The sequence below is a fragment of the Rosa chinensis genome, chromosome 1 (genome assembly GCF_002994745.2).
Source record: "Rosa chinensis cultivar Old Blush chromosome 1, RchiOBHm-V2, whole genome shotgun sequence".
Taxonomy (NCBI): domain Eukaryota; kingdom Viridiplantae; phylum Streptophyta; class Magnoliopsida; order Rosales; family Rosaceae; genus Rosa; species Rosa chinensis.
Window position 1 is genome coordinate 57,576,652 of NC_037088.1, and position 27,948 is coordinate 57,604,599.

General features: G+C 38.4%; 6 protein-coding genes across 18 annotated transcripts; all 6 read left to right on the plus strand.

Moving 5' to 3' along the window:
• Positions 1–958: 958 nt before the first annotated feature.
• On the plus strand, positions 959–4,048 carry LOC112185299 (triosephosphate isomerase, cytosolic). The gene is made up of 9 exons (XM_024323567.2): positions 959–1,120; positions 1,315–1,390; positions 1,514–1,637; positions 2,013–2,097; positions 2,228–2,360; positions 2,699–2,793; positions 3,097–3,175; positions 3,562–3,644; positions 3,785–4,048. Exons 1-9 carry the CDS (start codon positions 1,082–1,084, stop codon positions 3,830–3,832), a joined length of 762 nt encoding a protein of 253 aa, XP_024179335.1. The 5' UTR covers positions 959–1,081; the 3' UTR covers positions 3,833–4,048.
• Positions 4,049–5,549: 1,501 nt separating this feature from the next.
• On the plus strand, positions 5,550–9,858 carry LOC112182721 (receptor-like cytoplasmic kinase 176). Of its 4 annotated transcripts, none has more exons than XM_040509156.1 (7): positions 5,550–5,966; positions 6,085–6,160; positions 7,441–7,691; positions 7,983–8,118; positions 8,237–8,379; positions 8,479–8,602; positions 9,175–9,858. In XM_040509156.1, exons 2-7 carry the CDS (start codon positions 6,109–6,111, stop codon positions 9,639–9,641), a joined length of 1,173 nt encoding a protein of 390 aa, XP_040365090.1. In that variant the 5' UTR covers positions 5,550–5,966; positions 6,085–6,108; the 3' UTR covers positions 9,642–9,858. The 4 variants fall into 4 exon arrangements, with proteins under 4 accessions (XP_040365090.1, XP_024177025.1, XP_040365086.1 ...); XM_040509152.1 differs by having other exon boundaries at positions 5,552–5,966; positions 7,408–7,691; XM_024321257.2 differs by having other exon boundaries at positions 5,551–6,160.
• A 256-nt stretch (positions 9,859–10,114) lies between these two features.
• Positions 10,115–15,217, plus strand: LOC112182717 (probable serine/threonine-protein kinase PBL9). Of its 4 annotated transcripts, none has more exons than XM_040509144.1 (10): positions 10,115–10,569; positions 10,762–10,853; positions 10,970–11,143; positions 11,651–11,970; positions 12,286–12,337; positions 12,771–13,057; positions 13,497–13,632; positions 13,723–13,865; positions 13,956–14,079; positions 14,574–15,217. In XM_040509144.1, the coding sequence occupies exons 4-10, from the start codon at positions 11,716–11,718 to the stop codon at positions 14,942–14,944; spliced, it is 1,368 nt and encodes a 455-aa protein (XP_040365078.1). In that variant the 5' UTR covers positions 10,115–10,569; positions 10,762–10,853; positions 10,970–11,143; positions 11,651–11,715; the 3' UTR covers positions 14,945–15,217. The 4 variants fall into 4 exon arrangements, with proteins under 4 accessions (XP_040365078.1, XP_024177006.1, XP_024177011.1 ...); XM_024321238.2 differs by having other exon boundaries at positions 11,699–11,970; XM_024321243.2 differs by having other exon boundaries at positions 11,699–11,970; positions 12,807–13,057.
• A 78-nt stretch (positions 15,218–15,295) lies between these two features.
• On the plus strand, positions 15,296–20,208 carry LOC112182715 (receptor-like cytoplasmic kinase 176). 7 transcript variants are annotated; one of them, XM_040509136.1, is made up of 10 exons: positions 15,296–15,437; positions 15,593–15,672; positions 15,778–16,075; positions 16,362–16,413; positions 17,006–17,244; positions 17,529–17,664; positions 17,794–17,933; positions 18,024–18,198; positions 19,822–19,885; positions 20,048–20,208. In XM_040509136.1, exons 3-9 carry the CDS (start codon positions 15,845–15,847, stop codon positions 19,836–19,838), a joined length of 990 nt encoding a protein of 329 aa, XP_040365070.1. In that variant the 5' UTR covers positions 15,296–15,437; positions 15,593–15,672; positions 15,778–15,844; the 3' UTR covers positions 19,839–19,885; positions 20,048–20,208. The 7 variants fall into 7 exon arrangements, with proteins under 7 accessions (XP_040365070.1, XP_040365059.1, XP_040365066.1 ...); XM_040509125.1 differs by lacking the exons at positions 19,822–19,885; positions 20,048–20,208 and adding an exon at positions 18,657–19,196; XM_040509132.1 differs by lacking the exons at positions 19,822–19,885; positions 20,048–20,208 and adding an exon at positions 18,657–19,196 and having other exon boundaries at positions 16,367–16,413.
• LOC112182725 (extra-large guanine nucleotide-binding protein 1) lies at positions 19,896–24,524 on the plus strand. The gene is given in 13 exon segments (XM_040509174.1): positions 19,896–20,286; positions 20,378–20,540; positions 20,639–20,778; positions 20,867–20,974; positions 21,071–21,163; positions 21,165–21,227; positions 21,840–22,026; positions 22,603–22,794; positions 22,797–22,831; positions 22,936–23,099; positions 23,317–23,776; positions 23,778–24,344; positions 24,445–24,524. Coding segments are annotated over 12 exon segments (2,007 nt in total). The 5' UTR covers positions 19,896–20,004; the 3' UTR covers positions 23,898–24,344; positions 24,445–24,524.
• Positions 24,364–27,515, plus strand: LOC112182720 (probable serine/threonine-protein kinase PBL10). The gene is made up of 8 exons (XM_024321253.2): positions 24,364–24,524; positions 24,730–25,013; positions 25,309–25,360; positions 25,506–25,783; positions 26,040–26,175; positions 26,292–26,434; positions 26,526–26,676; positions 26,954–27,515. The coding sequence occupies exons 2-8, from the start codon at positions 24,768–24,770 to the stop codon at positions 27,115–27,117; spliced, it is 1,170 nt and encodes a 389-aa protein (XP_024177021.1). The 5' UTR covers positions 24,364–24,524; positions 24,730–24,767; the 3' UTR covers positions 27,118–27,515.
• Positions 27,516–27,948: the final 433 nt, after the last annotated feature.

A 27,948-nucleotide genomic window follows, 5' to 3' on the forward strand; every position in this document is an offset into this window, starting at 1 on the left:
ATTCTTATTGGGGATTTGGGGCGGGTTTGGAGGTTTAGTCCTCAATGGGGATGGGGATGGGGAATCCCCAATATAATTTTATTGGGGATTGGGGCGGGGATGGAGGTAGAGAATGACCCCGGGGATGGGGATGGTATTGTGATCCCCATCCCCAACCCGCCCCATTGCCATCCCTACTCACGAGCCACGTGTATATTTTGTGGGATCCGCGCACCAACTAAGTTTGGTCGGTCATAATTTTATTTAATTTTTTTTTTCTTTGTGTCTACAATAATATATTAATATATTAATTTTTTTATATTAGTAACTTAATACATTTAGTAGAATGGTTTGATTCGTAAAATGAACAGATTTATTTTTGTATCGATAACATTGCCTCTCAAGGGAACTTTGTACTTCTTGTGCAACCTAGGACTATTTTTTAAGCATGGTAGTACGCAACATCATGTGCACTTGTGCAAGAAGAAAGAGGATCCAAGGTTAAATGTCCGAAGTCGGTTGAAGCAATATAAAAAACTATTGTGCAAAGAGGCCCATTCTTCGAACTCCACAGCAAAATAGAGTAGCCGGGCATATGCCTCGATTGGAGCAGAAGCACTGAGATTGCATTCGAACATTGTGAAATTGTCACTTTAGTCGTAGTTGGGCCTTGGTCCTTGAGCCCGTTTGTGCACGAGATAAACCATGGGCCGTATGAAGAAGGTTTGGAAAGAATCCGTGGACTCAGCTCGCCTTGGCTCCACCTAATCCGCTAATAGCCAATCCACGTTTTGTGACGCAGGAAAGAGAACCCGTGCGCCGGTGAAGTCACTTTTTTAGTTCTTTAAGACAATATCACAACAGACCAAACTACCCCTCACCCCCACAAACTATACCTCGAAGAATATTCTAGATCCTCAGACCACAACAGTAATTTCACTATTTCAAGTGGGCCCTGGCCCAATCCAGTACTGCTAAGTATCGCCCTTGCGCACCAAGAAAAAGCCGAAATAAAAACAGAGACCCGAAAAGCCATCATACTCACTCAGTTCCTTCATTTTGCGATTTTCGTCAGTACCGAGAAATTTAATCTTCACCGAAAATGGGCAGGAAGTTCTTCGTCGGCGGCAACTGGAAATGCGTAAGTTTCCGATCCGATCTCTCTTGTATTATGATCTGTTTGTTTTGCCGCGAATCAGATTCCGATCACGCACTGTAGCCCTTAACCGATCAGCTAAACAGATCCTTTGGTTTCCTTTATCTGATTCGTTATTCGGTTTGAGTTTGATCAAGTTAGGGTTGATGTGATAATATGTGAGTTGAATCTGAGTGCAGAATGGAACAATCGATGAGGTTAAGAAGATCGTGAACTTGCTCAATGAGGGAAAAGTGCCGTCACAAGATGTTGTGGGTGAGTATTAGCCTCTGATTAGTTAATTACTATTGCTTGGATTGGATTTGTGATCTGTGATATGCATGAGTTATCGGATTGTTAATTTTTTTTTTTTTTACTGTGTTGTTGTTGTTGATGCAGAGGTTGTGGTTAGCCCACCGTATGTGTTTCTTCCATTGGTGAAGAGCACTTTGAGGCCAGATTTCCATGTTGCGGCACAGAACTGCTGGGTCAAGAAGGGTGGTGCCTTCACTGGTGAAGTCAGGTATGTATTCATGACTTACTAGTGACTTTTATTTTGACATGATCTTGATATGTAGTTTGTAATTGCAACTTTGGTTTAATGCTATTTTCGTAGTTGTATCTGTGTATCCAAGGGACAGAAACAATTGCCTCTATAATGAATTAGATTCTGTGTTCATAGTTAGAATGTTTAGTACTGTCGTTAGAGAAGCATAATTATTGTGTTAGTGTTACCAATAAAGTATTATTACTAATACTGTAGTCATAGTTGGATACTGTGATAGGTGTGCTAGATTCGTGTAGTACTTGCATTTATGTGTACTTATTGATTGAACTGTTTTTTAGTCTTATCTGTTCCGTGTTGAGTAACTTTAAGCTGATCTCTGTGTGTTTTCAGTGCTGAGATGCTTAAAAATCTAGAGGTTCCATGGGTCATCCTTGGTCATTCTGAAAGAAGAGCTCTTTTGGGTGAATCCAATGAGGTAATTTCTTCCCCTAGTAGTAACTGGTATATCATATTAACATTTGCTCATCACTGGACAATGGTCATCTTTGCCTCTTATTTAGAACAAGAACAACATGGTTTCTCATTCTTTGAACACTTTCTTTCAGTTTGTTGGGGATAAGGTTGCTTATGCACTTTCCCAAGGTTTGAAGGTGATCGCCTGTGTTGGTGAGACCCTTGAGCAGCGAGAAGCTGGATCGACTATGGAAGTTGTTGCTGCACAAACAAAGGCAATTGCAGGTGCATATCAAAATCCATCTGTGGTTCATTTTGCAGATATATCCTTAGAACATTGAATATTTTACTTAGCATTGATTTCTAATCAGCTGAGAGGTTTGAAAGATCTAGAAGATCATGCATTTGAATGTGTTATATTTTTCATCACTAATTTACAAGTCTTGTATCTATACCGAATTATACAATTACATCAAGTTCCATTCGGTCATTGTATGTTTTGTCCCCCTCACCCATTTTTTCCTTGGTCTGTGAAAGAGTTTTTTCTGCTGTATCGTGCTATAGGAATCTTGGAGTGCATTGATTGCTTGCTGTACTCATTTAAATGTTGTTTTTTCCTGCAGAGAAAGTGAAAGATTGGACCAACATTGTTTTGGCCTATGAGCCAGTGTGGGCTATTGGAACTGGGAAGGTTGCATCTCCAGCTCAGGCTCAGGAAGTAAGTTATTCCTTGCTAAATTTTCTGGATGTAGTTTTGTTGATTAGCTTTAGTCTTGTTTATTGTTTTTCATTGTAGAGCGAGGTCAAGAATTTTACGGGTATAATTGTAGAGTACAATTAGTGGAAATATTCTTTTTTGTCCTTATGATTGAGAAAAATAAACATTAATAAAGGGTATTATAGTGAGCAATTTTTTCTAAGCTGTCACCAGCCTCTTTTGTGGTGATTTCCTGGGTCATATAGTACATTTACTGCAACTTATTCTGCTATGTCATTCATAGACCTTTTCTCCTTACAACAGGTGCATTGTGAATTGAGGAAATGGCTTCATGCAAACACAAGTCCGGAGGTTGCTGCAACAACCAGGATTATATATGGAGGTGCTGTTATTAATCTCTACCACAAAAGCTTGTTGTTTATCTATTTGTTTGGTCTGTCTTTGGCTCAATTTTTAGTTTGCCCTCTCTCGTTTCTGCAAATATTAGGAGCAACTGGAATATACATTTGTTTGCTGATGAGCTTTATTCAACTCTGGTTTGCTATCGTATAATTTACTTACCTGGCCATCATTATTATATTGAATTAAAGATAAATGTTTTTCTATTGCCAAGAATTTATGATCTTGTTGAAAACTGCATTGCATGGCATGCCTTTTCTTCTGTTTGGATACTGTTTTTTTAATGGATGGTGGTGACTGAGATTATATTAAAAAATTATGTCTTTTACTGTTTGATTTCTCATTACTTTGTTTAATTAAATTCCTCAGGCTCTGTCAATGGTGCAAACTCCAAAGAGCTGGCAGGCCAGCCCGATCTTGATGGGTTTTTGGTTGGCGGAGCTTCCTTAAAGGTAATGATAATGATGTTGTTGATCGAGTATGTGGATGTTGATCGAGTATGTGGATGTTACATGTGTCTTGTTTCTTTGGTCAAAAAAAGTATTCTCATCTTATTTTCTTACATCTGTGCCCCTGCTGTTCTTTTCTGCAGCCCGAGTTTATTGACATTATCAACGCTGCTGAGGTGAAGAAAGCCTAGAGGGTTGGTACCTGAGGAGAGTAGTGTGACTTGTTCATTTCCGTACAATTTTACAAATAATTATGCTTTTTGTATTCCGATCAGCACCCGGTTCTGGGATTTCCCTGTATGAACCAACATTCTGCAGTTTTAATGTTTTTAATGGTTTTGCTGTAGCTTCGTGCCAAAACAATGAAATCAATGAAGATTGTCAAATGTAGCAACTTTTTCTCGTTTCCTTGAATGAAAGAAAATCCGTAATTTCTTGATAGAACTAAACCATCTTTTTGTCCTACGCAAAAGGTTTTCAAGCTTTATGGTTTGATGGTGTAAGCGAGCACTTTCTGATCTTATCATCTTCTGAAAAGTTAACTTGCTGTTAGTGCGCTCTCCACATAAACACAATCCAGGTTGCTCTGTGATTCCCCCAAACATGGTTTGTTGGTGTAAGACGGCACCACTTTCTGATCTTATCATCTTCTGAAAAGTTCACTTACTGTTAGTGCGCTCTCAACAGAAACCCAATCCAGATTGCTCTGTGTTTCCCCAAATGTCTTGAAACAGATTTTCGAGTTGACTACTGCCCCTATATGATGGTGGCTCTTCTTGACTCTTTTTTGAAAACTCTTCAAGATGGCCTATATTCGTTATCATGCATGCATGAAACCACTAAGATCAACAAAAGTCCCTGATGAGGGACGGTATGTCTTCGTTGACTTAATCGGGGAACGCCTTCTGTCCTTTGAATCGCGGATGCTCGTGAGCCATATCTGATGAGTTGCTGTCATTTTCCATTTGATCTTAGTTTTATACCAATGACTATTCAGATTCCAGAACTTTGATTATAAGCACAAGATTAATGGGAGTTCTTTAAACATTAGCCGAAAACTCAAAACAAAGGAATATAAGATTGGCTTAACGGTCAAGGATTACCAAACATATGCCCAATAATAGACTCTTACGAATTATAAATGTGACAATGTTTAATAGAGGCCCTAATGTTTAACATATCTTTCGCACCCTTTGGAAAGTCAAAACTAATATTGTTAGGCTGGAAGAAGCTCATTTTCTTGTGTGTTTTTTTCTTCCACGTAAAATTCGTCCTTTCACACTAAAATCCACAATAGACTGCGATGGCCTTTGATGTTATCCGACATTTTTTAGTCATTGATTATAGTAAGATCCTCTTCATCTATTCAAAGCAATAGGCATGCCAGTGATGTCACAATAATGTACTCAAAAGTAAAAAGTATGTCGCAAATTAGGATTGAGAGCTTGAGTATGGAGACCAAATTCTTGAAGTGTGAAGAAATGACTATGTCTACTAGAATACCTGTTAGTTGTCGGTGGTTTTTTTATCTAACCACCGACCATTGTGAGTTGTACAAAACATATGATTCGTACTCTCTATTTAAGACTAATTGTTTGAATAATTACTAAAAAACAACGTATTCACACCGCATTAATGAACTCTGTCATTTATCTGTCGAGCTTGGTACCACATTAGGGCAATTCACTAAAGTGATCTATACAAATCTGACTAGATTCTCTGTTTCTAATTTTGATGTTACTTTCATGCTCGTGTTTGAGTTTTCACACCACCTTTACGAACTCTGTCTCCATCAGTATTAGAGCAGGCTGAGAACTTAGTACTAGTTCATCATGTGATCCATAAACACAGAGTTCACATTCTATGTTTCCGTTTTTGTTTAAATTCTTGCTTCTGTTAAAAAACCTACAGCAAAAATTCCAAGCCAAGTTGTTGCAGCCATGCAAAGCTGTCACACGAACTATGGATAAGCTCCAACACTTTGTTACTCTCTCTCTCTCTCTAAATTTCTCATCCAACTTCCACTGTGTGTTTCTTTCTCCCTCTAACCTTCACAACTTGCAGATAAAGAAACTTCAAATGGGAGGCCTAGTCAACCCTTCCGCTCATTTTGTCCCTTCGCGAAGGTCCCAAAATTTTTAATTTAATCAAAGAACTTTCCCAGAAGCCTATAACCCCACAAGCCTCCAAAAGTTCCACGTTCAAAATCCAAAGAGTCTCCTCCCACCTATCAATAATCAACGTTTGCGGGTTACGCTTGTTGGTGACCGCCAGGTGGTTGTAGAAACGCCCGGGCTTTCACACTGGGAAGAGGAAGAGGAGGAGGTAGGAGTTGGGACATCATCTTTGATTCACGGGCTTTTTCGCTTTTTGCTGTTCTCAACTTGCTTACACTAGTTGGGTTTCTCTCTATTTCTTCTTCTTTTATTTTGGGTCTTGGCAGAAACAGAGCTTGAGGTTTGCTGTCATGGGTTCCTGCTTTAGTTCCAGGATCAAAGCTGATAGCCCACTTCATAATGGTATGTGTTTTTGATTCATGAACTGGTTTCTGGTATACTGTGATGATAAAGTTTTTTTTTTTTTTTGACTGGGGGTGTTAAAGTTGGTTGGTTTTGATTGATGAAACATGCACTAGAGTCTGTAGCTGCTCTAGAAACTTCATTTGGCAACTGGGTTTTTGGTTTCAACATTTGCTTCTGAACATTGAAGTTTGATTTTTTGGTATGACTATGCTAATGAAGTTTGGGGATGTTTGAGTTGGATAGCTTAAATTTAATGGATTGGGCAATAGGGACTTCGTTTGGCTATTGGGTTTTTGGTTTCAGTATCTGCTTCTGAACATTTAATTATGAGGATCATAAAGTTTTAATCTTTTGGTATGCTAATGAAGTTTGGGGGTATTTACAGTTGGTTAGCTTGGATTTGATGAATTGGGCTCTACAGTCTATAACAACTCTGATTGGGTTTTTTGTTTTGTTTTAGTATCTGCTTCTGAACATTGTTGTTCTGTTGGGTCCTGCTCCTTTTGTGTACATGATTGTTAATTGTTACTGCTTTGGTTGATCAGATGTTAGAGAGATGAAGAAAGAGAAAAGCTGGAATCTTAGTTCTAGTTAGTGGTCATATTCAAGTTCAAACTGAGAAAAGAAACTGAGTTCAAAGATTCGATCTTTGTTCTGTTTTGCTTTTGTCAAAAGGAGATGGGTTAGATTCCATATGTTTTGCTTTAAAGAGGAATATCAAGAGAATAAACCTTTCTAAGGCACAATCTTTTTCTTGATTTCTGTCATTTTCTAAGATTCATTCAGTGATTGATGCTTGTATTTGAGATCAGTTAAAAATAAGATTGAGTGGGCAAGCTGGTTTTCATACACCCTTTAATTGTTATTTACTACTACTCTGTAGAGGGAGGTTTGTAGTATTCTCTGAAGTGCAATGGAGCTTGTATATTATCTCCTTAATTGTGGAATGGGAATAGCTTTCAAGTCCTATGCATCTATTGACTGAACCTCCAATGCCATGTTAAATTTAGATTACCATCGTAGTTGAGAGCTTAAGTTTCCAAGGAATGTGCCAACGCTGTATTATTACCAAACTAATTATTTGCTCTTCAAAGTCATCGAATATCTAAATTGAACTTTTATTGTGGAGAATGGGTAACCAACATTAGCCTTATTACTGATTGCACTGTAATATTGCAGAGTTTTGTTTAGAGCCCTTACATATATCATGTACTCAAGGTTGATCTCTTATATTGCTTGTTTAGGGAATTCTAATAGCAAGGTGTCATCTGTCTCAGTGCCTTCAACTCCTCGAACAGAGGGTGAGATCTTGATGTCTTCCAACTTGAAGAACTTCTTTTTTAATGAACTGAAAACAGCCACAAGGAACTTTCGTCCTGACAGTATGGTGGGTGAAGGCGGTTTTGGTAGTGTTTTTAAGGGCTGGGTTGATGAGAATGCATTAACAGCTGCCAAGCCTGGTACTGGAATGGTTATTGCTGTGAAGAGGCTTAACCAAGAAGGTCTCCAGGGTCACAAGGAATGGTTGGTGAGTGTTGCTCTCTCCTCCATTTGCTTGTGTTCGCTTCCCTGATATGTCATTCATTCCTTCTTGGTATCCCCAAAACTAGAATTTGCTCATACTAATGGACTAATGGAGTATGGCACAATCAAAAGTTTGAGAATGTATTTAGACATTGGTTTTCAATTGATTGTAGTTGAAGGGCAATGTATGACATAATCTTATTGTTTCTTGCTCCTAAATAGTTGTAACAAATAGATAATACATGTAATATTCCAGGAGTGATTCGTTAACTTTGTGTTTCTTCTTGACCTACAGACAGAAATCAACTATCTTGGACAGCTCCGACACCCAAATCTTGTGAAGCTGATTGGTTATTGCTTGGAGGATGACCACCGGCTTCTGGTGTATGAATTCATGCCTCGTGGCAGCTTGGACAATCATCTATTTAGAAGTGAGTTATGAACTTCCTTCACTTTCTGGACCTTTACTTTTCTGTAAATACCATCAACATAAGGATCCAAATTTTCTCTATGAAATATAGATTTGGGACTAACCTGTTATTGGAACAGGGGCTTCTTACTTTCAACCACTTTCATGGTCCCTTCGTATGAAGATTGCCCTTGGTGCTGCAAAGGGTCTAGCATTTCTTCACAGTGATGAGGCGAAAGTGATCTATCGGGACTTTAAAACTTCTAATATCCTGTTGGATTCAGTAAGTGAAATGTGTAATTTTTGAACTTTATGATTCTAGAAGACTTCTAATAGACTTGCTTACAATCAGTTTTTTTTTTTTTTTTGGGGAAAATAACAGGCCTACAATGCCAAACTCTCTGATTTTGGTTTAGCCAAGGATGGACCAGCAGGTGATAGAAGCCACGTCTCAACAAGGGTCATGGGGACATATGGGTATGCGGCTCCTGAGTATATGGCCACAGGTACTTTAATTTACAGAAAGGGGCTATTTATGAATGCACATATTCTGTTTCTTGCAGAAGATTTTGCACATGTCATAAACTACGAATATCATTCTTCCATTCAGTAGTCCAATTTGACCAGCTGATACCATGACTAAAGTATATAGTGTCCCAACCAAAGCCAGGCCTATTTCATTTTGGGAAAGGGTAATTAGTGACATGGGCAGTGAAAACCTCCGTTTTTATGTGTGTTTCTTTTGTTTTTTTTTTACACATAGATGGGGTTGATTTCTCATTTTCTTCACTTCTACTCAAATATCTAATGTAGCATCTGAAATCAGCTTCTATATGGTTCACTTCTGGAAGATTTTCCTTCTCCAATCCCCAATATTCTGACCAGCTTATGGTATTGATATCTGGTTCACTCTTTTGTCAGAAATCTTTAGAATCAACTCTTTATCTTCGCACTGAACCATTGTAGTTTCCAATTGTTTGCTCAACCAAGTAAACTGCTATGACTATTCTAACTAGAAAGTAAAGACAAACTATTATGCCTGCTTCTTTCTGATCCTTATTTCATTATTTTTGTGAAGGTCATTTAACCGCCAAAAGTGATGTGTATAGTTTTGGGGTTGTTATGCTCGAAATGTTGTCTGGAAGACGAGCTGTGGACAAGAACCGGCCTACAGGGGAACACAGCTTAGTTGAGTGGGCCAAACCTTACCTTGCCAGCAAACGCAAAGTTCTCCAAGTTTTTGACGCTCGTATTGATGGCCAGTACTCTGTGGCTTCAGCTCTTAAAGCAGTTAACCTTGCAATTCGATGCTTATCAACAGAACCCAAGTTTAGGCCAATCATGAATGATGTGGTAAAAGCATTAGAGCAGCTTCAGGAACCTGAAGACATGGAGGGTCCGGGACCCTCCCAAAATGAACCTCGCCAAAATCTTCATGCCAGTTCAAGTAATGGTCCCCAAAATCGAAGGAAAAGTATGAACGGAACCAGCAATGCAAGAAATGCTTCTCTCCACAGGCCATCTGCTGCACGTGGAAATACATAAGAGATCGTTGCATGCTTTATAATTACTTTCATTGATTCAAAACAAAATGGTGATTCATGCCATAAAGGAGGGGAGAGAGGGAGAGAGGAAGGAGAACAAGGAGGGCATATATATATATATATTGAACACTGTAATCTTGTAATGACTGTGTACTATGATAATCGATTATTGTACAGGTTTTGTTCTGTGAATGTCTTAATCATTACTGTTCTCTAAAGCATTTTAGGAGTATATGTTTCAAGTAACATGATGAGGTTAGGTCCTCAGGAATTATCGACCCGGTAGCATTTTGCAACATCAAATAAAAGGTTTCGCTGTTCAGGTTTTGCAGTTTCAAGTCATTTGGCTGTTCCATAGATACCATCTGTTTCTCTTGTACTTCTTCTGTAATTCTACATATGTAGAAGTGTTTTTGGAGTACAGAATTGCTCTTCTACTCAATGATACAAAAAAGTCGCATTTATTGTTTGGTTGTGATTGCTGTATTAAAAAGGAAAAAAGTAGAAATGGAAGCGGATCAGTTTGATTGTGAACTTGTGATTATTATATTGGCTCAGCTTTGATTTTGGCATTTATTATTTTAGTTGGTTGTGAACTTGTGATTATAGTATTATTATTAAAACCAGGGTGACCGAGGAAAGTCAAAATGTGGTAGAGCCTTGATGACTTGATCGACCTCTTTCTCCTCTGCTTTCCCAGATCTGTGTGTTTCTGGCCTTCTTTTATAATCATCGTTTGTGAGTTTTCTATTCATCCCCACCCACAGCAGCTCACTTCTCTCCTCTGTGGTCGAGACGTCGACTCACTCGATCGAGTGCTTCACTGCTTCTCTCCTCTCTTCGCCTATTTTTCACTCAACGGAAATATCAGACCCTCCGCGGCTACACCTCTCCCTTCCATTGCCCGATCTAATCCCCAACAGCCCAAGGTTTCTCTCACTCTCCTTTTAAGCCAATTTCTTATCTTGTTCGATTTTCTTAATGTGGGTTGCTCCACCTTTTTTTAATCATTTGCATCTCTATGCTATCTCACTGATTTAAGAACCAAATTTAACCTCAGACTCTCAGAGCCACTTGACCACTTATGTTTTGATTATGGGTATATTCCATTTCACTTGCAGATTTGCAGAGATTCTTGGCTTCTTGCAGACTGGAGTGGAGTGACCGAGTGATTGCCTGGGTTTCTGGAAGAGTTCTGGCCCTCCATGTAATTGTGAGTTGGAATTTTGAGTTTTGGGTATAAGTTGATGATTGGGATTGTTGGATTTGTTTAGGGGATATCGGTTTTCGGTTTGTTTCACTCGGCTTAGTCGGCTATCTCTTTTATAGTGTTTGTGTAGATAATATGAGGCTGAACTGTCAGAGACTCAGAGGCCACGATAGAAAGAAGGGGAGCTATTTAATATTATGAGGCTAACTAATGCTCAACTCCTGAGTTTGATCCTTATCGCAGCGTTTCGGACTTAATTGACTGCTGTTGAGTGTTGATTCCCTTTCCATCTGGTTAGTGTTACTAACTTTATATTATTTAGCCTGTTTTATACACATAATTAGACATTAAAGTCTGCTGCAAGTTAGTAACTAATAGTAATGTCTAATTAGTTGCAGTTGTGTTATGTCTGAAATGTTTTGATTGAAAATAATAAAGGCGTGAGAATGAGCCTCCCACTGGGTTCCAAACCTCAAAAAAAAAAAAAAAAAAAAAAAATTTAGTGTACTTCTAATTAGCCTAGACAACTCTCGGATCCTGGATCTGCCACTGCTTGCATATATACAACTTTTGAAAGAAACTGGGCTCTGTTCATTTCGTTCCAACCTGATTTGATATTTGATTTCAAAGATCACTTGTTATGAATTTGTAATGGCTACGTAGTCGGTAATTTTCTTGTTTAGGTCAATATGCTCGGTAATTTTACAGCTTATGTTTTTGTGATTGGATCGATTACATGGTTTTGAAGGAGATGGTTCGTCAGCTTAATAGTTTTTTATTTTATTTTTTGGTGTGAAAAGTTTAGTAGCTTTTACGACAAGCTTCTGATACTGCTATTCCTGTACTAGTTCGTGGGACTAAGACGATGAGTGGTGGGCTTCGGACAAGCGTGAAGGGGTACCTTATTGCACAACGGGTCACTGGGGCACTGGAAATAAACACAGTGCACGAGAATGAGAATGAGAATGAGACGAGCATAAATGTAGCTAGCAATTCCACAGCTGCTGACTCTGTGGATCATCCACCTCCGCTTCCAGTTCCAGAGACTTCAGCTTCATACGGGCTCAATATCTGTGATGGGAACATTCCTTGCTTTTCAATGTTGAGCTCTGCTGCAGAGGTACACAAGTCATGCCCGGACATTAATTTTTCATTATACATGTATGTTATGTATATGAGAGATAAGCCAAACCCAAGTCAGATTGCAACTCAGCTAATGAATCTACTTAAGAGTCATCTTGATTAGAAGTGGGGAATGTTGGTTAATGGAACATGTGCAATCGTTTTGTTTGTTGAAGGTAGGGGTCTCGTTTATGAGACTAATTAGAACTGCTAGGCTGAGAGAAGTATTGTTCTGCAATTCTTCCTGAGCTCTCGTCTGTGTATTGTAAATTCTAGTCTTCTCCCCACTTATAATTTGTAACTGTAACTGCAGTGTATGGCTTCTTATGGGACTACAACCGGTGCTGAGTGTCCTCCTCATGCTGGTATGTCTACAATTCATCCACTATTCCACTGTTTACTGGTTTAATATCTTCTATGTAAATTAAAGTGGGCATCTTTGTCCTTTGAAATGTATAAGGATAGTAAAATGTTTGACCTTCCTAAACCATAGCCTTGATCTTTTGTATATGAATGTCACTTTTAATATATTTTTTCATGGAAAAGCTGCTTTTCATTTCACCTGTTAACTATCTGCTTGAATGATCTGTGTTACTGTATTGGTTAGTGTAATATGAAATTTTCATCCGTGAAAGTCAAATCAATGCCAAAATTAAAGTTTTTGATAATAGCAGGAAACCAAAATAGTCACTGTACTGAGGGCTATATTATATTAGTTAAAACTCCTTTTGTTATATGAGTGAAGGTGAAATTCTAGTTCTTTTAACAACTTCTACGACAATTATGTAACTTGTCAAGGATTGAATTCTAAAATCAAGGTGTCATCAATCTCAGTGCCTTCAACTCCTCGAACAGAGGGTGAAATCTTGCTGTTCCCCACCTTAAAGACCTTCTCCTTTAGTGAACTGAAAAGATCTACCAGGCAATTTCGTTTTGATAATATGTTGGGAGAAGGTAGTTTTGGTTGTGTCTTCAAGGGTTGGGTTAATGGGAATTCACTAACAGCTGCCAAGCCTGGTACTGGCATGGTCATTGCTGTGAAGAGGCTTAACCGACAAAGTCTTCTGGGTCACAAGGAATGGATGGTGAGTATTACTTCTATGCTTCATTTGCTTGCATGCACTTTCACAATGTCATATAAATTACTTGTTGATTTGTTTTTGGCACCCCAAACATAGGCGCATAGCTGCCTTTGCTCATATTAATTATGGCATAATCAAACTATTGAGTATCTAATACACTTTGATTTTATTTGCTTAAACTATTGAGTGTTTGAAAAGGCCATTGCACAAAATGATTCTAAATAAGAGTGTGCTGCCTTAAGTTATTTGGAAAACAGGTCATTAAAGACGAGGAAAAAGACATTAAATGAATAATCTTGTTCCTTTACAGCTGTTATACATAAAATGAAGTTGCTCCTTAGTAGCTGTTAAAGAAAAATGGTTCTTGCTCCTTAATTAATAGCTGTTACAAATAACATTTTAACAGAAACTTTTTAACTTTGTGGTGCCTCTTGAACTACAGACAGAAATTAACTACCTTGGAAGGCTGCGTCATCCGAATCTTGTGAAATTGATTGGTTATTGCACTGAGGATGACGACGGCCTTTTGGTGTACGAATTTATGCCTTGTGGAAGCTTGAATAATCATCTATTTAGAAGTGAGTTATGAACTTTCTTCACTACTCTTTAATCCATCTGATCTTCAATTTAAAAGAAAGCAATGCCGGACTTCATTATTGTTGGAACAGGGGGTTCTTACTCTCAATCACTGTCATGGACGCTTCGTATGAAGATTGCCTTTGGTGCTGCTAAGGTGCTAGCATTTCTTCACAGTGGTGAGGTAAAAGTGATCCATCGGAACATAAAAAGTTCGAAGATCCTGCTGGATTCAGTAAGTAAAACATTTTACTGCTGATTCTTATGGCTTCTAGGAAACTTCTGGTAGACTTGCTCACACCATATTTTCATTGGAAAATGACAGACCTACAATGCGAAACTCTGTAGTTTTTGTCTGGCCAAGGATGGGCCAGAAGGTGATAGAAGTCATATCTCAACTAGGGTCATGGGGACATCTGGACATGCAGCTCCTGAATATGTGGCCACAGGTATCTTTAGTTGAATGGTTTATGTTCACGTACCTAAGCAAGCTACCTTGAGAATGATAGAAAAACTGTTTACGTTTTAAATGCCCACAATCTATTTCTAGCATTAGATTTTTTGCTTTCATCGATCATAAACATAATGAGTCCTGTTTGACCACGTAATACAATAATTCAAATAGACAGTATGAATGTCATGGACTATGACATTCTCCATTCTCATTCTTCAGTACAGATATGTGTATATTTCCCGTTTGATTCACTTTTACTCACTAGCTAGGTAATATAACATCTCAAATCTGCTATTAGATTTCCCTTATGTGTTTGTCTCCTGATGAATGACAATGTTTGGTATTTATAGTCCTTTTCGTTTGTTCCATGTAATACATACAACTTTGAGTCTTTTGAATCAACTTCCCTACTATTTCGTTGAAGTAAGAACAAATTATCACGTATGCTCCCTTGTAATCATTGTTTCGTTCCTTCTGCTTATGTTGAAGGTCATTTGACTGCCAAATGTGATGTATATGCGTTTGGAGTTGTTATGCTCGAAATGTTGTCTGGAAAACGAGCTATGGACAAGAACTCGCCAACTGGGGAATCCAATTTGGTTGAGTGGAGTCAATGGACCAATTCTGACATTGTCAGCAAACACAAAGTTCTCCAAATTATCGATGCTCGTGTTGAAGGACAGTACTCTGTTGCTACAGCTCTTAAAGCAGCTGACCTTGCATTTCGCTGCCTATCAACAGATCCCAAGCTTAGGCCAAACATGAATGATGTGGTAAAAGTTTTGGAGGAGCTTCAGGAATCTGGTGACATGTCTCATAACGAACCTCGCCACAATCCTCATGCCAGTTCAAGTAACTAATGGTCCCAAATATTGCAAGAGAAGTGCAAATGGAACCAACAATGCAACAACTGCTTCACATTCCAGGCCATCTGCTTCCGGCAATACTTAAGATAACCATATGCATGCTGTATCATTGTTTTCATTAATTGAACGGGAATCCGGGATGTAGGATAGGATATTTTTTCATTAGAATAAAGTTTCAAAACTGTACTAAGAAAACCATTTCCCTGATAAGTCTACTTGCACTGTTGTTTGCACCACCAAATTTAACATGTACCGAAATTATTGCAACAAGTTAGTGGGTAGTCACTGCATTGCATCCCCATTTTCAAAATCCGATCATTGGTGGAAGTCACCTACAGGAGAAATCAAAGAGAAAAGAGAAAGTGCAAACAACAAACTGCAGTGTAAACACACGAGTAGAAAACGTGTTAATTATTGGTCAACATGATGTTACCAACTCTTTCCCCTCCTCAGCTTTCCAAGAGGTCTCTCTGTTTCTGGTTAACTCGTAAGCTTCTTAATCATCGTTTATGAGTCATCACTCATGAGCCCTTTTAACTCTGTGATGCAAATAACAGTCATGCATGTTGCAATTCATTTAGAGCTATCACTTAACTTGCTTCACTTCTTAATTGACAAATTTCACTGTTCCTCGATTTCCAGCTTCACTTGAAGAACTGAATCAGCTTCAGTACTCAGGAAGTTGATCAGAGTCGTCGGTTGTGATCAGAAGCCACAACTTGGTAAGTTTCTAGAAAATTTTTGGTACGAATTTAGATGGAACACAGAAAATTTGATGGGCTTTTTTATGACTGAATTAAACGCATGTGTTCTTGGTTTTGATCAAGATAAATCTCAGGGTTTTCTCTGAATTTTCTAATACATGCAAGAATTGGAGAGTTTTCCATTGGAAATATGGGTGGAGGAATTCGCACAAGCGTGAAGGGGTACCTCCTTTCGCAGCGGATCACTACGGCTTCAGACACAGTGCATGCAAACGAGAGCACCAATAGAAATTTCACTGCACCCCAAGCTGCTGATTCAGAACAAGAGACGAGCACGGACTTGGATTCATCTAACTCATATTGGCTCAGTAGGTTTAGTGGTAGCATTCCTTGCTTGCCGATATTGGGCTCTGCTTCAAAGGTACATTAATCAAAGTCACACATTGGTTTATTTATTCCATATGTTGTCAGCCATGCATATATGGTGTATACTACTATAAGTGTATCAGTACATGTATGATCCTATGATTTGCTATTAATTACAGATGAATTAGTAAGTTTATGCAATTGTTCTGTTAAGTGCTTGCCAGTATATGTGTGTGTGTGTGTGTGTCACTTCTGTTCATGTTTCTTGCTGAACTCGTTAGCTAGTATTAATCTTCTCCCCCATTTACTCCCCCATTTATATTGTTTAAGTGGAATTGCAGAGCAGGGTTTCAAATAGAACTAGAATCAGAGCTGAGAGTCTGCCTCACAGAGGTATATTTGCGATTCATCCATATTTTATGTTTATTATTATAAAGTTCATAGATGAATAGTTGGTTTCCTTGTCCTTTCCTATATGAGCGGATATCAAAAGGGCGGACTGAAGCAGATACTAGACGCCATGAATAATCATCAAATTAAAGATCTTTATGGGAAATTTGGTTTTATTACACCCTTTAATTGTTAATTCCCACTACACCAAAAGATAGATCAACAATTGTTAAGTAAGGTTTCTGAGGTAGACAACAAAACAAGAAAGGAAGTAAAATTAGGAATCCAATGATCTACTTCACACAACTCTGAAAACAAAAACTACCGGCTCAAATATTCTTAACATTCTAAATACCTGGATTGATTAGTTCAATATTGTTTATCAATGAAAGTCATAAAATCTGAAGGTATATTTATGTACTATGAACAGCAGGAAACCAAAATTGTTACCATACTTTGATATTACAGACTTTTATTAGTTTAAAACTCCTTCTGTTATATAATTGAAGGTTCAGGGTGTAAGTTGCTAATTGCATTTTACAATTTTTGTTAGATGTATTGAAATGAAATTCTAATATCAAATCATCTGTCTCAGTGCCTTCAACTCCTAGGACAGAGGTTGAGATCTTGCTAAAGAGCTTCTTTTTTAATGAACTGAAAACCGCCACCAGCAACTTTCGGCCTGATAATGTGGTGGGTGAGGGTGGTTTTGGTACCGTCTTTAAGGGGTGGCTTGATCAGAATTCATTAGCAGCTGCCAAGCCTGGTACAGGAATTGCTGTTGCTGTAAAGAGGCTTAACCAAGAACGTCATCAGGGTCGGGAGGAATGGTTTGTGAGTATTACTTATATCCTTCATTTTCTTACATGCACTCTCCCCATTTTCTTACATGCACTCTCCTGATATATGGTTGTTTCCTTTTCTTGTTACCTGAAATTGCTCATGTTAGAGTATGGTAGATCAAACATTTGAGGACCTGGTACACATTGATATTAAATTGAGTGTAGTTGAACGGCAAATCTTAATGGATTTTGCTCATAGTTCTTACAGATAAGTGATGATGATACATGCAATATTTTGACAGAAATTTATTGACTTTATACTGCCGCTTGAATCAGACAGAAATTTACTACCTTGGACAGCTGCGTCACCCAAATCTTGTGAAGTTGATAGGCTATTGTTCAGAGGATAATGAACTGCTTCTGGTGTATGAATTTATGCCCCGTGGCAGTTTGGAGAATCATATATTTAGAAGTGAGTTATGATATTCCGGCACCCTTTAGTCACTTGATCTTCTAAAGAAGCCGATAGCATCATATATAAGGTGATCAGACATTTCTATTTATATTCTTCATATGGTTGGACTTGAATGTTGTGGAACAGGGAGTTCTCACTTTCAACCACTTTCGTGGACTGTTCGTATGAAGATTGCTCTTGGTGCTGCAAAGGCTCTAGCATTTCTTCACAATGAAGCAAAAGTTATACATCGTGACTTTAAAACATCTAATATCCTGTTGGATTCAGTAAGTGAAACATTTTAGTGGTGAATCTTATGGCTTGTAGAAGACTTCTGGTAGACTTGCTCACTTCATATTTTTCATTGAAAATAACAGACCTACAATGTTAAAATCTCTGATTTTGGTTTGGCTGTGGATGCACGAGCATTTGACAGACACCGAGGTGCTAAAACAAGGGTCAAGGGCACATATGGATATGCAGCTCCTGAGTATATAGAAACAAGGGTCATGGGCACATATGGATATGCAGCTCCTGAGTATGTAGCTACAGGTATCTTAGTTCATAAAAATATTTTTGTTCAAATACAGAAGCAATATACCCTGGAGAAAGGTACAAAAGTATATCATTCTTCAATTTAGTCCAATTTGTCACCCCAAATGTTTCTTGTCTCTGAGCCAGAGGCAGGTTTCCATCATTCATAACATATGTAGGAAAAATGTTATGGGCCATATATGACGTTCTCCATTCTTAATAGTCCCCTGAATCCTTGATGAATGACCAGCATCTGCTATTTTCAATTCTAGTTCTGGTGATTTAGAGTATATACAGATTCCAAAACTTATATACAAGTATGCCCTCTTTCAATATTTTAAATCAAAGCTTTCCAACTATTTGCTTAACCCTGCCTATAAATTGCAACTGACTTTGTTTACCAGAAAGTAAAACTGATTCAACTATTATGTCAGTTCCTTTCTGATCACTGTTACATCCCTTTGTTTATGTTGAAGGTCGTTTGACCACCAAATGTGATGTGTATGGTTTTGGAGCTGTTATGCTCGAAATGATTTCCGGAAAACGAGTTTTTGACCGGAACCGGCCACCCGGGGAACAGAACTTAGTTGAATGGGCCAAACCTTACCTTTTCAGCAAACACAGAGTCCTCCAAATTTTTGATCATCATATCAAAGGCCAGTTTTCTGTGGCCAGAGCTCTTAAAGCAGTTGACCTTGCATTTCTTTGCCTATCAAGAGATCCCAAGCTTAGGCCAAACATGAATAATGTAGTAAAAATATTGGAGAAGCTTCAGGAATACAGTGATATGGATGGCTTGGGGATCTCTCAAAATAAACGACGCCAAATCCGCATGTCAGTTCAATCAATGGTCCCAAATACTGCAGGAGAAGTAGCATTGGAACCAGCAATTCAACATCCTTGAGTTTTTCATTGTATCAAAGGAAAGTAGTTGGGATATAATTATATATTGAAATTCATATGTTGTAATGAGTATGTACAGCGACACTTTATTGTAGAGATTTTAGTTTCGTGAACGTCTGCATGGTTACTTGTCCCTGAAGCATTTCTCTTTCTGGGCCTGGAATATGAGGAACATAAGGTTCGAGTTCGATCTCGATCATCACACCACTTTGTAACATCATGCTATGTGGTCTTGCAGCTTAAGCTGACCAATACTCGGGAGTTGAAGAGCTGATGTAGATTTTTGATTGGCAATTAGCCTAATATTAATATTAAGCAATGCGGAGAAGAACTGATGTAGTCTGTATTGATTTGTAGTCAGAAAGCCACCAATAGGGCAGATATGGAAGTTCAAATGAATTGATTTCTAAATGCAAGTAATTTATGAGATAATTACGCGTAGAAAACGTGTTGATTGGTTAACATTGTGTTTACTTACATAGAGCGTCCAAGTCTTGGTCTTGCCTCTCTTAACTCTCTCTTCCTCGCTCTCTGTCTCTCACTCTGCTTAACTCGTAAGCTTCTCAATCATCGTGTATGAGTTTTTCCCCCCTTAATTCATCAGCCCTGTTTAGCTTGTTCCTAAATTGTATGAATAGCATGTGATTTGAGATCGATGCATTGCAAATTCTTTTCCAGTTATGACTTAATGAACTTTAACTTTTCAATTGTCGCATTTCGCTCTTTTCTTCATTCCAGCCTCTTTGAAGAACTGATCAATCAGCTAGTGACCTAGTGGCTATTGATCAGAATCAGCAATTGGGTAAGTTTCTTTTCTGAAACAAATTTAAAGGACTCATTTTTATGGTTGAATGGAATGCATGTATATATTCTTGGGTTTGATCAAGAAGAATTTTTTAGCTTTATCACAAGTTTTTGATAATGCTAGCTATTATTTTTGACGGGTTTGTTTCTGTTGTTGAAGATATAATTTGTTTCATAGCTACTGAGACAACTTTGACTAGTGGTGGGATTCGAACAAGCGTGAAGGCCTACATTAATGAGCAGCGACTCGCTTCTTTGGCTGTGAATCATGAGAACAATGAGGGCATCAATACCCATTTGGATCCACTTGCAGAGGCCATGACAGCAGCTTCAAGTAATTCATATGGGCTCTGTGATGGTAACATGCCTTGCTTGCCAATCTTGAGCTCTGCTACAAAGGTACACAAAGCAAAGCCAAACATTTGATTAATTACTATGGGTTTTCCGTGTTAATTATATTTCATACCACTAGTTTATCAATCAGCAATAGGCTTGTGAATCAAACCGACTGCCCTTCACTGCGGGTACCGTTTTTGTGAATGGACAACCTCTTAGTCCTGAGGAGCTGTTTATACTACAAAAATGCCCAAACCCACCAAAGAAGCCAAGACCAGGAAACTATTGGTATGATAAAGATTGTGGACTTTGGGGAAAGCTGAATATGACTTCCTTTAGGCGTTTCTTTGAGTTGTAACTATATTACTTAAATTTGCTACCACCATTTGAAATTTCATGTTTCTGCTGATTTAACAGGAAGGACAGAAACCTTCAGAGGTAATCTCTTCAATGCTTTGTGTTGGGGGTTGCACAAAGATGAATGCTAGCAATGGAAACACAGAAGTTTTCATAAATGGTCGGGAAATAACCAAAGTAGAGCTTCTGATGTTGCAGGTTGAACTTTCTAGACATGGAATCGTTGTTGTAAGTTGCAACTGCTTAATGCGCATAGTTACTGAAGTGCTTTTGTTCAACATTGCAGTTGGTGGGAGTTCAATGTGCTGCTCATGATACACACTTTTGGGTGTATAACGATGGGCGGTACGAATTGGTGGGCCAGAATAGTATAAAAGGATCCATATGGGGCACAGTATGGTTTCTCAGAATACTTTCATTTATGATCAATGTTATGTTCTTTATTTTAGATGTTCATGTATAAGAAATTATTGTTAATTACTTCCTTCAGGCTGCAACAAAGCTTGTATGTGCTGTCTTGTCACCGCCGGTTCCTTCTAAATCTTCAAATCCTGTCATCCCTGATATAATTGAGCAGAGAACTCAGAAGTCAGAACATTCTTTTAGTCGGAGATCATGAATCTGTAGCAAGTACTATATTTAAACAGGTGATTGCTTTTATCGCGAATTATGGATTTAATCTTTCAAATTTTGTTATTCTGCTTATATGTGGAAGACCTATATATGGGAAATTCCAAAATAAGTTACTTCTGTTTCAAGAACAGGAGATAGATTCAACATGTTTGTGGGAATGATCGGTCTGTTTCTGTAACAGTCCTTTTGGTATATGTAGGGGTTATAATAACTGGAATATATCTAGAATTTCTTCGAATTTGTGGTTTGGAAATTAAACCTCGCTTTGTCTACTTTTATCATTTGCTTCTTCACTCTAGGAGTTCTGGTTAAGTAGGCCAAACAATTATTACTGTTAAACATTTGTAGTACTATAGCATATCACTGAGAATTGTATCTTGGTTCTTTTGGGATTTTGATTTGAATTTTTGCATGTATTTGACAAGCACAGATACTGGAAGAGAGTAGTGAAAGGGGTATTTGTTTCAAGTTTTATTGACACATCGGACCTCTTAGCCAAAATGTTTATACTGAGTTTTCAGTTTTGGAGTCTTACCTGGTTTTTTAGACTATAGTTGTTATCCTGCACCCAATTTTAGTTAACCCTGAAGCACGATAACTTATCAAACTTTACGTGTTCCTTCCAGGCCAGGATTCTATATAGAGCTATCCCTTTCTCGGTTGATGAACGTGAAAGTATCAAGTCTACGATACAGAGAAACATCTATGGTTATCTTGGTATACTCCTTGAGGTCCGTGAACGTTTTGAAGAAGAATGTTTGGCTGAGATGAGGAGACAATGTTCTTCTTGTCGAGCAGTTTCCAGTGGTATGAGTATATTTTATTTAACCTTTCCTTCTCTTCTTTGAACTCGATGACTTCATGTGCCTGCACTCGGTTTGTTTCACTATTTGGGTTAATTTCTTCTCTGTTCTCGTATCGGACTAGAGCATAATGTCATTTATACATGCGTACTTTGGGAATTTCAATAAGTAGAAAATGTCTCATTCATAGTGTCACCATTCTCTTTTCTTTTAAAAGAAAATGGATAAAGTGAATGTTGGACCTACATATCCATGAACAGAATGGGAAACTGAAATATAACCAGAATGGAACTAGATGGTAGATACCATCAGTGAAGATGGCTATATGTCAAAACATGTACACAAGTTGTGCAGGCTTTGGTGTGTGATAGCAGAGTGGCGATCTATGTGGAATCTAACGCATGGACTTACTCTACTCTTTGCGTTGGTTAAATGCCGATCCACTATTATATTTTAAGTCAGATTTATTATTCATGTATCATAGTTCCGATGTTTTGTGCTGAATTATAAATAGTTGACATTAATATATTGCTCAAGTATAAAAGTGTTTTTTTGGTGTGTGTGTGTGTGTGTTGTTTACAAACAGGGAACAATGCCAAAACCCCTTACTCCATTGGCCCAAAGCTGAAAGCATTCTCTGATTGGCTTCTTATGACCAAGGCGTGAGGCTATCTGGAAGCCATCTTCCCAGCTGCTACCTCTGAATTTGCACCATTTGTGGAGGAGTTATGGAATGATTCAGCCATTCAGGCCACATACAAGCGGTCAGGTGACTGGGAATACTACCTAGAGCTGCTACTTATTTCATAAAGAGGGTAACATCATGCTCTCTGCTCCTTTGTGTTTAGTGTTGCTTAATCCACAGATCCAGAATGCATTTTTGAATTGCAGTAGAAAGTTTTTTTTTTCCCTTTTTCAGGCTGTTCACATATTAAGAGTAAACTATGAGCCCACAGAGCGAGACATCCTATATGCTGAAGGTGACACTTCAGCTAATGGGTTGGCTGGTGTGGACTTCTCATTTCCCCAGTCAGAATTTGGATATGAGAATAATACTACTGATCAGCATGACTCATTGCTTAGGTCTGTTCTAGTGTTTATTGCACTCATATATTTCAGATGGATAAACTGAAATTGTTAAGGTTAAACTGTAAATTAACAATGACTTAGCATCCATATACTGTTCTAGAAACTGAATGCTAAATTTTTCACCTCTAGTGGTCACTGAGACAAATTTTAGTTATTGCTTTGAGGGGCTTGACTGTTCATTAACCTTTCTTTTTATCTGGTTGCTTCATAGGTACCAACTTATTAGAGTCGGTGAAGGACTCGGAGAAAGCTGCCAATGGTTGGAGACGTTTAGGGATGCTGGACTGGTCATCTTCTGTCTGTCCTTGAGTGACTATGATCAGTTTTCTGCTGATGGTAACAGCTCTATCACTAACAAGATGTTACAGAGCAGAGCTGTATTTGAAAGCATTGTTACTCATCCAAGCTTTGAGAAGATGAACTGCCTTTTGCTTCTAAGCAAGTTTGATTTGTTTGTGAAAAAGATAGCACGGGTACCGCTAACTCAGTGCGACTGGTTTGATGATTTTAAGCCATTGCTTAGCTATGCTCTGGGTCAACCAGCATATGAGTACGTAGCAGTGAAGTTCAAGAGGCTCTACTCCTCTCTAACCGACAAGAAATTGTATGTTTCTCTGGTGGAGGATTTTGAGCCTGATTCCGTAATTGGAGCCCTTAAATATTCAACAGAGATTTATTTTAAAATGGGACAATTTGATAGACAATTGCTATTTGTCAATTCAAGATTATTCCATTTGTTCATCGATGACATCAGGCCCGCCCCCTCGGTGTGAAATTGTGAATACCGTTTGAGTGAATGTGCTATTAACTCACTAATGTTTAACCAAAATAGCTTGCGGACTCACCCTTGATCAAACAATAGAAACCCCACTACAGAGTGACTATGAGCAGCCACCCACTTCGAACACCCACCCCCCAATCAGTTGCAATTTTTTTAAATTCACTTATTTATTTTTATTTTAGAAATAATTTAATCATGGGCAAAATGGGGTTTTAGGTGAACGTAAGGGGTGAAAAAATAAGAAGAAGAAGAAGAAGAAGATGGGAGACTTGATAAACAAGCTATTGTAAGAACTGGTCAACTTAATGGTCCTAGACCTCCTAGCTTGTATTTTATTTCATTTCAAAGAAGAAAGCTCATTGGTTACCTAAGTCTTGGTCATTGTCTCACTGGTCTTTCTCCTCCATTTTCCATGAGGAGAGCTCTCTGCTCTCTTTCTCGCTCCATTGTCGTTAATTGTGAGTTCTCTGGATCTTTCTTCCTCCATTTGCTTGCTCACATACTGTGGATGTATTCGTAAATATTATTTTCGCTTCTCTAATTTCTCTTCATTTCCAGCTTTGTATCCCATATTGATTGAAGAACTGGAGCTTCAGGACTCGGTAGTGATCGATTAGAAGAAGAAGTTACTTACCACGGTAAGTTTTTTCTTGGGTATTTAGATAGAAACACCGGCCGGGTCAAGTTTAATGAATTGATGAATGACATGAATCTATCGTTTTGAAGTAGATGAGTCTCGCGGTTTACAGCCTTTGAATTTTTAGTCTTCATTACAATATACTGATACTAATTGTGCCTACTAGCTCGGTGCTAATTATTTTAGCTTCTAATGATTGGTTTCAGTTGTCAAGGTTTGATTTAGTTTCTTAGTGAGGGAGAGCATGACTAGTGGTGGACTTCGCACAAGCGTGAAGGGTTACCTGATTGCACAACGCGTCACTGTAGCACAGGAAATAAACACAGTGCATGACGATGAGACGAGCATAAATGTAACTAGCAATTCCACTGCTGCTGATTCTGTGGATCATCCACCTCCACTTTCAGTTCCCGAGACTTCAGCTTCATACGGGCTCAGTATCTGTGACGGAAATATTCCTTGTTTCCCAATGTGGAGCTCTGCTGCAAAGGTACACAAATCAAAGACGAACATTATTTTACTTTGTGTTTGATGTAATGTCCCGGCCATACATGGTAGTATAGCAGTGAAACGCAGTGAGCGAGTTAGTTTGCTAAGGATTCTTGTATGACAAATTGGTAGCTACCGTGTAATGGCCGCATTTTAAGATCTTGTCAGTATGTTCCTTTTAAGAGGAATTCTTCCTTTTAAGATCTTGTCAGTATGTTCCTTCTGTGTGTGTCGGTGTGTGTGTGTCATTAAATTTCATTCTCTCTCCCACTCACGTTGTGTAAGTGGATCTGCAGAGCATGGCTTCATATGGTGCTGGAACCAAATCTAATAGTCTGCCTCACAATGGTACGTTAGTGATTTGTCCATTAGTGTAATGGTTCATTCCTTTTTGTCATATCATTGAAGGCTGAGCATAGTACAATTATCTTGTATTTACATTACGTGTCTATGATTGAATTCGAGTAATAAGTTGTCATGTCATTTCTCTTAGTTCCTTCATCTCCTCAGTCAGAGGTTGAGATCCCTCAGACAGAGGTCGTGACCTTGCAGTCCTTCCATTTGAGGAGCTTCCACTTTAATGAGCTGAAAACAGCCACCACAAACTTCTGTCGACCTGATAGTATTATGGCTCAAGGTGGTCTTGGTTCTGTCTATAAGGGGTGGATTTATGAGCATTCGTTCACAGCTGGCGAGCCTGGTACCAGCATTGCCGTTGTAATAAAGAGGTTTAGCCAACAAAGGACCCTGCAGAGTCAGAAGGACTGGTTGGTGAGTATCATTTCTATCTTTCATGGTCAAATGTGCTTTCTCCATAACTTGTTAGGCCTCCCAATTGCTCAATTTATTTGACGTTGAGAAGCTAATATACATTTGGTGCTCAATTGTTCTAAGTGCTCCTTAAAAAATTGATTATTGTTAAGAGTTATTGTTAAATATCCTAGCTAAACATTGACCAAAACAATTGTAATGGATTTGGTTCCTTTGTAATTGAGGCAAAAGATGAATATGTATAAAAATTTTTCAGACAGAAGCTAACTTCCTTGGACACTTGGAACACCCAAATCTGGTAAAACTGATTGGCTACTGCCTAAAGGATGGCATGCGGCTTCGGGTGCATGAATTTATCTCTCAAGGAAGCCTGAACATTCATCTATATGAAAGTGAGTAACTTGCTTCACCCTTCAGCGGTTCGGCAGTTTAGATGATTCGATGCCATTGATGTCCAGTATTTCTATATGGAATGTATAACTTTAAGGGACTTATATCTTGTTGCCAGGGGCTTCTCTCTATAAACGACTTTCATGGAACCAGCGTATGAAGATTGCCCTTGGTGCTGCCAAGGGTCTAGCATTTCTTCATAGTAATGAGGCAAAAGTGATTTATGGGGACTTTGAAACTTCCAATATCCTTCTTGATTCAGTATGTTACATGTATAAGTTTTGAAGTTTGTGGCTTCTGGAATTGTTCTGTTTCACTTCTTACATATCAAATTCTTATGTTGGAATGACAGGACTATAATGCCAAACTCTATGGTTATGGTTCGGCCATGGAAAGGCTTCAAGGTTATAGGAGCCATGTCTCAGAAGCGGACATGGCAATGTATGAGGACAGTGTCTTTCCTGCTGCTCACAGTGTGTTTGCAGCTCCTGAGACTTCTAATGGTATTCTTCTGCCACCACCTATACAAGAAATATAATCTCTTATTATCTCAAGAATCAAAATATATCCCCATCTTTACTGAGAACCTTTAGACTTTCCAACTATCTTAAGTAATTAACTATATATGTAACTGCTATTGACTTTACCAAAAAGTAAAATGATGGTATCATCCCTCATCTAAATTCACTCACTCTTAATTAAAGGTTCATCTTTTATCAGCTCAACATGATATGAACAAGCATTACCATCTAATCTATAATTGATTCAATTTTTTGGTAGTTACATGGGACTGTTCTTTCGAAGATCACTTAACCCCGAAAAGTGATGTATACAGTTATGGGGTTGTTCTGCTCGAAATGTTATCTGGCAGAAGAGCTTTTGACAGTAGCAGGTCCCTTAGAGAAGAAACTTTACTTCAATTTGCGAAAAAGATTTCTTCGTAAGGTGGTTCTGCCAAGTATGCCAGCAAACGCGACATTGCACACTTTTTTGATGCTCATATTGATGGGCAGTACTCTACGGACAGGGGTCTCGAAGCACTTAACCTTGCAATTCAGTGCATCTCAAACGAACCGGTGTCCAGGCCAAACATGAATGAGGTGGTAGAGATATTGGAGCAGATTGGAGCAGATTCAGTCGTCAAAATGAAACTTTCTAAAATCTCTATGTCAATTCAAGGAATGCTCTCAGATATCTTGTTTTGAAAATTGTAGATCATCCGATCCACTATCATCCTGGTTCATCTTTATTTTGCAGCTACATTTTTTTTTGAATCAAACCTCGCAAATGCGAGCTAAAAGATTTATTAAAGATAAAGAGAAATACAAGTAAATATCCTACACTTCTAAGATGTAAAGTACTACGAATGAGGAATGACAGACAATATCCTTCCTTCCAAAACAAAAGAACTCATCTAAAACGAAAACTAGGGAGACCCAACTTCTCTCTTAAACAAAATTGATTAACGAAGCTTGGAGATGAATCAAACCAAGTAAAGCCCATACCTGAAGCGCCAAAATTGGCCAAAGCATCAGCCACATGGTTTCCTTCACGAAATATATGTGAACAACGAAATTGCATCATTGAAATGCGATGCACACAATTTTTCCATGCCACCTGTAATTGCCAAGGTACCATTTGAGGAGAGCGGAGAAAATTCAGAATTAGGGACGAGTCAATTTCAAGCCAAATATGCTTCCAAGCACGAACCCATGCAAGCTAGATTGCCTTGATCACTGCCATAACCTCTGCAGCAATGGAACTAGGAATGTCAA